The sequence below is a fragment of the Chrysemys picta genome, chromosome 10 (assembly GCF_011386835.1).
Source record: "Chrysemys picta bellii isolate R12L10 chromosome 10, ASM1138683v2, whole genome shotgun sequence".
NCBI classification, from domain to species: Eukaryota; Metazoa; Chordata; order Testudines; family Emydidae; genus Chrysemys; species Chrysemys picta.
In genome coordinates this window covers 39,782,327-39,790,663 of record NC_088800.1, presented here as the reverse complement: position 1 = coordinate 39,790,663, position 8,337 = coordinate 39,782,327, and the positions used below count along the sequence as shown (strand labels likewise).

Sequence of the window (8,337 nt, the reverse complement as noted above, 5' to 3'; positions counted from 1 at the left end):
AAACACTGGGGAGCCTACCTGCACCCTTAGCACAGCAATGGGCTGAACCAGAACCTGGCTCTGTTTCCTAGATCTAGAACTCCGGCCTGAAAGGTTTCCTTGCTATTAGCCTCTCGGCCATCTTCCATCCAGCCTTGATGCCCAGCCTCCCGTCCCTGGGGGCGCAGCAGAAGAACAGTCTGAGGCAGTAGAGCACATTTCAGTCCTTTATGGAAGACAGACACATTATCCACACAGGAAGCAGGATAGTGAGGGTGGGGATTTGCTCCCACCCCAGAAATCAGCTGCGGGGATAGCGATCAGTGCCCGATGCCAAGGGGTTTTCACAGCAAGCACAGGGCAGCACGGAGAGCTGGGGAAGAGGATCAAGACCTGCTCCAGAGGGCATCAGGCCTTCACAAAAATCAAATCCATCTGTGACTATGCTGACAATCCTTAGCTGCCCACCACTGAAACCCACTTCCCTGGGAAACCCAAGCACTGCCAGTGGGGCACCTGCCCCCTCCACCAACTCTTTCAGCTCTTTGGAAGGGCTGTGGCAGCACAGCAGTGAGCAGTAAGGGAGATCTTGCTTACAATGCAAAAGGTGGGCCCATCCAGTGGTCATTGCCTGATGACTCTGAAGGCAGGGCTGCTAGGGACAAGGGAACTGGAGGCAGTGAGCTGCGTGGGCCTGCTCTGCTGCCTGTTCCTCAGTGCAGCAGCTGAGCAATGCAGCTGGTGTAGCTTGGGGGTACTCTGTCTACGGCCTCCTCTCCCTCAGGAGGTTGAGCTTCCAGGAAAGGGAGAAGCAAGCTCTCTGTCTCAGGGGAACAGAAGAGGCCCAGCCTATGTAGAAGATCACCTAAAGGTTTGGGCTGGGGCCTGGTTGGGCTCTGCGCCTCTGGCACCAAGGCACTTCCTAACTTCAGGGTAAAGCTCGGCTATGCAGGAGGCAGAGCTGTCTTGGGGGCCAGCCTCAGACTGTGGGATGAACCCAAGGACCATCACAACCCTCCCCACCTCATGGTCTAGGTGCCAGGCGCACCCCTCTGACCGTCCCTTCCCCATATAAACACAGAGCAGGGGGTATGTTTCCCAACACTCCACTGCACACAGTTCTCCCCCTGGGGAGAAGACGAGCGAAAGCAAGAACTACGCATGGCAAAAGTGAGTCAAATCCCTTAACGCATGAGCGGCAGGTGCTCAGATGCTCGGGCAAGGAAAGAACCTGTAGCATACATCGAACCATTTGCTGCTCACAGACCACACTGATGGCTCCCTACTCCAGGAGGCCCAGGTGCGCAGGGAACTAGGGACTGTTGGACTTAGTTGCCCGGCTAGTGCAAGAACAGCCCCTCCCCTGTAATGCCCCCAATCTGAATTCCAACCCAAGGGGTCAGGAGACCACCTTTCGCCGCTGCCAGGGGGAAACAGCCAGTTCCAAGAGAACATGCTATGTTCATTCATTTACCAGCCAGACTCTATGGCGAACAGCTCAGGGGACAAGGAGAGGGCACAGAGCGGATCATTCAAAGCCACGTGTACCCAGCCATGCAGGATTCATAGATTCCAAGGCCAGAAGGGGGCCGTTGTGATCATCTAGTCTGATCTCAACGGACAGGGTGCTTCAGCTGCCACAGCTCTCCCCTGGGGGCTCCGGGCTCACTCTGAATTTAAAGGGCGAGCCCAGTCGTTGTGCCCGGAAGGGTCTTGGCGAGAGCAGCACTGCCCCCTTGGGAGTGTACGAGGACTCCTGGCTGCCAGGCTGGCTCCGGGGGCTCACTGGGGCCGAGCGGGCCTCGGGGGAGGATTTGCCAGATGCTGAGGTGGAGGCTGGGAGGGGCAGTGTGGACGGGGGAGGCAGCTTCCCAGTCACAGGATCAGCAGGGAGCTTGCTCAGCGGCAGCGCTGGCAGTTCTGACCCTGCCTGGGACCTGTGGGACTGGCTGCCACTGCTTTCAGAACTGAAGCAACACAGCTCGTCTCCTGCCTCGGGCAGCACCACCTGCTTGGCTAGGTACAGAGAAGCATGGGGATCACCGCCAGTCGGAGGTGCAGAGCCATCGCTCCGTTGGCTCAGCCCCAACTCCAGCTCCTGCCGGCTGGAGAGCCTAGGAACCAGCAGGTCTGAGTCGCTCCTTTCCTGTCGCTGCTGCTGGAGGCTGCGGATGTCTTGGATTTGCTGCTGAAACCGCAGTTTCGCTGTTAGGAGAAGAAGAAGGAGATTGTTACTGGGCATCAGATGATCAATTCCATTGCAAAGCTCTAGGTGGCAGTTCCTTTCAACAGCCTCAGCAAGGAGTGCTAGATCACTGGGACTAACTCCTGCTGCAATTCCGCTGAAGTCATGGGGTTCTAGCAAGGATGGACTGTGTTCTCCCAATGGAACACCATGAATGGTCAAGCAGAGACTCCCAGTCACCTTTTCCAATCAAAGAGCCGGAAAGGGAGTGGGGAACTCAATGGAATTATAAAGCAAACCAGTTACAGCTGCCAAAGGTAAGGTTGAAATTGCAGAGTATGCGCTAAGCTGCAGACCTCGCTGCTGCAGGATGTTACTAAGGCAAAGGGCTGGGTAAATGCTGAAATCTAGTCTATAAAATAGCAGCAGCTGGGGTCACGTACGTTAGGGTAAAAATATCAAAAGCTATTAATGTCCCAGCTCAAACATGCCTTCCCGTCACAGCATGATATTGCACTTGCGTTGTGTGCCCTGAAGGCTGTCCTGCCTTCCTCTGATGCATCCAGAAACTAGATGCAAGATCCTAGACATGGAGGATCATTGGATTGTTCAGAGACATGGTGATTCCTAACATAGGCCTCAATCTGGAGAGAGACTGTCTCTCTTCATGGAGGCGTTGGAGCCCAGATCCTCAAAGATATTTAGGCTCCTAACTCTCATGGATTTCACTGGGAGTTAGGCCTTTAAACATCATTGAGGATCTGGTCCTGAACGACCTCAATTCCCATTAAAACCAGGTGGGATTGAGAGCGCTCAGCATCTCTCAGGATCAGGCCCTAGTCTGCAGAAAGGCCTTGAGCTTTCACTTTTTAAATGAGTAGCCTACCTCAATCTCCGCTGGCCCAGCACCCCATTCCCGCTGCCCTGCAGTAAAGCTGCAAGCAGCAGCCTCGTACCATTAAGAACAGCCTGTGCCGTGGCAATGCCGCCACCCTACCTTTCATCAGGTGTTCGTTCTTTTGCTGCAGTCCCTGGATCTCAGAGGCCATGGCGGAAATCTGGAAACAACACAGAGCGGCTCTGTTAGAAACCCTGCGGCGGGTACGTTGCCTGGGTGGCCCCTTGCACACGTACATATTTTAATGGGAGGCCATGAAAATGGCAGATTCCTTAAGAGGCAGACAGAAAATCCGCTGCAGAGGGATAAGGGTGTGGAGTAGGATGCACAGAGCATGATGGGCTCTTGCAGCACATGGGCCTGGGGATCCTTCCATAATGGTGGATGGCAGAGGAGGAGTTTGCACTGATGCTCAAACTGATTCCCAGCCTCTGGCCAGCTTGATCCTGCCTCAGGAGAGCCAGATCTACAGCTCCCCACTCAGTCCCGAGCTTGCCCTCGAGCTGCGGTGCGTTCCCTGGGGCAGGGCAGGGCCGTACCATTTCCGTTTTCTCTTGCAGTTGCAGCCTGAGGCTCTGCGCTTCTTCGGTGCTGGTGGAGAAGCCCAGATCTCCTGGCACAGGCTGCTGCTTTTCTCTTAGCTCCTGTGGAGGTTTCCCATGTGGCTTGATGGCTCCTCTTGCATTCTGCAGAAACCACATGAGACCAAAGACGATAGTGGGTTCATGGCAGGTACCTGTTGGGTTCGTGGCTCGTACCCGACAGCCCTTCAGAGTCAACCGACTCCCACATTCACAATTGCTGCCTGTGTCCCAACACCCACAAACCAGCACCAGCCTTACTGCAGTCGCCTCCTGGGTGTGAAGATGGGCTGCACAGAGCTGGACTAATGCGGGGCGGGGACAGGGGCAGGCAGTTCTTACCACTTGAGAGTTCTTCACCCATTGCTCCACTGAGCACTCGTCCTTCTGGTCTCTTGACAGCTTCCTGTGCCCTGACTGCAGCTGCTGCCTCTGTCTGAACAAGCCCTTGAGCTGTTGGAGCAGCAGAGAGTGAATTTCAGGGGCCCTACCAGCCCTCACTGGCATCGGCCTAAATCCCTAGATGCAAGAGGCTCTGGACAGTAACTAGGAAGCCTGTTCTACTTTCCATCCATTATGGGTCCTTGAGATACCCCTGCACTTTCCCAAGCTCCTTGTAGCTACCCCTGCCTTCCTGTGCCTTGCTCCAGCTAGCTGGGACACTCCATCCATCCTTGTCATCTCAAATGCCCCATACAAATTCAGTCAGGGCTTTTGGCTACCTCCCCTCCATGCCCACATGTTCACGCAGCCACATGCCAGACCCACGCTCACACAGCCGCTCTGACAGCAGAATCCTGCCTGTGATGGCTCCCTGGCCCCAGAGACCATCTGCCCACTTCAGAGAAGCATAAAAACTATAATGAGTCAGAGAGCTCGAGACAAAGCCGAATGCATGCCTTGTTACCTGCTCGGTCACCAGCTGATGCTGCTGTTCCAAGGTTTGGCTCTTTTCCTGGGGGCTCCTTGTGACTTGGCCGGCTGTGCACTGACTCAGCCCCTGCGGAGAAACAGACCCACTTGGGAGCGATGAATGGACTCTGATCTCTTGATCTGTTCTATTTCAGTTTCATCTCCTCGCCCCAGTGAGCGGAAGGGGTCAAAAAGACACCTTGGAGACTGTTTGGGGAAGCGGAACCATCAATCTACAGGGATTCTGAACGGATGAGTGGTCGGAGCTTAGCCCATTAGGGGCTGTTCCATGCCTTCCTGGAAAGGACAGTTTCTCTAGATCTCCAAGAAGGTCTCAGATCTGTCCCATCACCATGGTGTTACTAACTTAGATACTATTGTATCACGGTTCCGCTGAGAGGCCCCATGCGCAATCAGAGCCCCATTGTGCCTGACACTGTACTAGAGCCGGTCCTTGCCCCAAAGATGTTACAGACCAAACAGACCAGCCAGCTAAAGTGCAGGAGAAAAAGAGTGGCGTTAGCTATGTTGTACCCCTGGGGAACTGAGGCCCAGAAAGGCCTGTAAGCCTGGAGCATCGCTACATCTGGATACCTCATGGGCTAAGCAGTAGGCAAGACTGACCCGGGCAGAGGCTGGGGAGTGGGTGTCCCAAAGAGGGTGCAGCTTTGCTAGGCGGCCAGCAGCAACCTGACTGAGTGACATTCTGATAAGGGGATGTGCCCTGCGGTGCTTTGTTACCATGTTTAGGGCCAGTTGAGTGATGCAGTCCATGGTGTTTGTATGTTTAGCTGTTGTTGTATCTGGCTCTCTTAGGCACTGCCCTGGCTCCCCGCACCACAGGAGCTGAGTGCCACCTGAGCCTTCGTGTATTATCCTCACACACCTCTGGGGGGGCAGCACAGAGCTACCAACACTATTATACAAATGCCAAGGCTCAGGTGGCACTCAGCTCCTGTGGTGCGGGGAGCCAGGGCAGTGCCTAAGAGAGCCAGATACAACAACAGCGAAACATACAAACACCATGGACTGCATCACTCAACTGGCCCTAAATATGGTAACAAAGACTCAAAGGCCCAGATCCTCAACGGTATTTAGGTGCCTAACTCCCTTTAGAAAGCTGGACTAGATAAATTAAGGGTGGGTTTTCAAAGGTATTTAGGCACCTAACAAAGCCAATAGTCTTTTGAAAATCCCACTGGGCACCTAACTGCATTGGGCACCTAGATACTTCTGGAAATCTGGCCCCAAGTGACTTGCCCATGGTCCCACAGGCAGGCAGAACTGTACCCGTCTCGCCCAAACCCAGACTGGTGCTCTAACCACTACCCAGTCCTGCTGCTTCATTCTCTGCTTTTCTCTCTGTTTCTGGACCAAAGCCAGTAAAATGTTGGTTTGGTTAAGACCAACTCAAGGGGGTGTGGAGGCTAATTTGCAGCATTTGCTCCAGCCAGAGGGGAGATAGGGCAACGATGGGTCTATTTCTCTTTGTCTGCCTTGTCTTTTAGCTTGGTAAATACGATAGCAGAGCGGGCATCTGTGTTTGAAGCCTATGGTCTGAAGGGAAACACAAAGGGAACTGGAGTTATGTAAGCAGGAACGGTGGAAGAAGAGCTGTTGGATGATGTTTTAGGAGAGAAGTTGAATCGGAAGAAAGAATTTGTGTACTTTGAGTGTAAGGGGACTGCTGGACCCACACTGGAACTTAGTGGGGCTTTTTAGAAAGGGGAAGGGCTGATGAGAAATCAAGACCCTGAGACTGACAGTCCCCGGGGCAATGGAGAGAGGCCAATGCTCTAGGTCAGCCTGATTGACAAGGCAGGTAGGCCAATAAGGGAGTCAGGAGCATGGGATCCCGTCCTCTGTGTGAGCTGGAGCTGCCTGGCCAGAGGGGCCGAGCTAAGGAGAGAGCAGGAACCTGAGGGGCCAGAGGAGCAGCCAGGGAGCTGAGCAGTGCCGAGGCAGAGTGGGGCTGGGGCTGGGTGCGGTGAGCAGCTGTGGAGAGCGAGGGGGAGGCTGGGCAGAGGGCCCAGTGCAGGGAGACACCCCCAGCCAAGAGGCCCTGCAGACCGGACTTGGAGGGGGATCATAACCCCAACTCTGGGGCTGACGCTGGGAAGAAGGACCTGCCACCTAGAGCCTGAAGGCGTGTGGCCACCGCCAGAGCAAGTGTCTGACCCGCGGCATCCCTAGTGCCAGGGCCTGGACAGGAGCCTGGGATGTGTGAGGAAAAGGCTGTGAACTGCCCTGACATTCCAGCCAGGGCTGGTTGTGATGTCCCCGTGCCACAGAGCCGGGTGACGGGTTTTCCTTTCACCTTTCCCATTCTTTCCTTATTTTTTTTTAATTGATTGCTGTTTAATACATTGTATTTGCTTTGAACTCTAGGCAATGATCAGTGGGTCAGGGAAGTGTCCAGAGCAGAGAGAGCACCTCAGCGTGGGGACACCCTAGCCCCTTCCCTAAGTGACCATGACAAGACTAGGGGTGAAGCCTGCCAGGAATCCTGGCCCCAGCCTTGTTGGGGTTACGAGGACTCTGCCACACAGGAGAGTGGAAGGGGAGCCCCCGAGGTCAGGCAGGCCTCTGGGTAAAGGGAGTGGGAGTGAGGACTCAGATCCTTTCGCTAGCCCATTGCACTGGGGTAGTGTATAAGCCAGGAAAGTTCCCCACAATAGCGGGACCATTCCCCTGCTCACATTAGTGCCACTGGGGAGAGGGCTGGAGAATTAAAAGAGCACTGTGCATGGGTGGCAGCAGTACTGTGGGATCAGCAATTAAGGCACAAATTGAAATGAGATGTGTTCGCTGCGTGTGTCTGTTCCTGCCTGCTCTCTGGTTTGGAAACGGTGTGTCTTACGGAGATGGGAGAAAAGACGACACAGGCAGTAGAAAATAACATACTGAGGAGAATGGCAGGCAGGCGGCGGGTAGACAGTGTGCACATGGAAGGAATTAGGGGGAAGATGAACTTGGGACTGTGAGTGATAGATAGGCCTGCGTGTTTGTGGTGGGCTGGACATGTGATAGAAATGGGAGAAGAACATCAAAGAAAGCCTGGGAGGAAGAGGATGGCAAGAAAGGGCATGGGAGACTCATGGTATGATGGAAAGAAAAGGGTTGGAACTCCAAGACCTACGCCCCAGTGCCATGGACCTGAAGGAGAACTGTGGGCCCTCCACCCCTGTGTAAACAGGAAAAGAAGTGAAGAAGCAAAGTGAAGTGAGCTATTAGCTTGTGAGCTCTTCAGGGCAGGGACTGTTTTCTAGTCTCTGTTTGTACAGCGCCTAGCACAATGGGACCTCATGACCACACTAAAAATACTAAAGGAGCAGCTGGGTGCCTGGACACAAAGTTATAGGCAAGTCTATGTCTGAGGTCTCCCTGCCCAGAGGGTGCCACCGATGGGCACTGAGGTTGTTGACCATTCCCCTGACCCCCCCCCCCCGACCTTGTTACAGTGAGACACACGGTGCAGATTTGAGGGTCACAACTGGGACAGCGCACAGAGCAGCTCTCCACATCCCTGCAACATCGTCCGGCAACGCTGCATTTCCTGTGGGAGCCCTTTGGCGGCAGAACCGGGACAGAAACGGACCCAGAAATGGACTGGGGTTCCTTCAGGGGATGTTAAAACCCCTGCATGAGCTGTGCTGTCCCACAGGGGGCCTCTGCTGTCACTCACCTTGAGGAGCCCCTGCAGCTCACACAGGTAGGTCAAGGTCTGGTCCTCCTGCAGCACAGCCCCTTTCTCTGTACAGCCTGGAGCCAAAGCAAACAGC

The 8,337-nt window shown here is 54.5% G+C and overlaps 1 protein-coding gene across 16 annotated transcripts in view; it reads right to left on the bottom strand.

The window, feature by feature from the left end:
• Positions 1 to 193: 193 nt before the first annotated feature.
• Positions 194 to 8,337, bottom strand: part of LOC101942874 (myosin-3) — a 40,645-nt gene continuing 32,501 nt past the window's right edge. For 13 of the 16 annotated variants that reach the window (XM_042843712.2, XM_065558470.1, XM_005309210.5 and 10 more), the window contains 6 exons: positions 8,241 to 8,317; positions 4,551 to 4,643; positions 3,986 to 4,096; positions 3,602 to 3,748; positions 3,162 to 3,222; positions 194 to 2,184 (listed from right to left, as the gene is read on the bottom strand). In XM_042843712.2, the coding sequence (XP_042699646.2) occupies positions 1,610 to 2,184; positions 3,162 to 3,222; positions 3,602 to 3,748; positions 3,986 to 4,096; positions 4,551 to 4,643; positions 8,241 to 8,317 (1,064 nt within the window). In that variant the 3' untranslated portion in view covers positions 194 to 1,609. The remainder of the gene's footprint in view (positions 2,185 to 3,161; positions 3,223 to 3,601; positions 3,749 to 3,985; positions 4,097 to 4,550; positions 4,644 to 8,240; positions 8,318 to 8,337) is intronic. The other 3 variants (XM_042843713.2, XM_065558464.1, XM_065558465.1) reach the window with 1 other exon arrangement.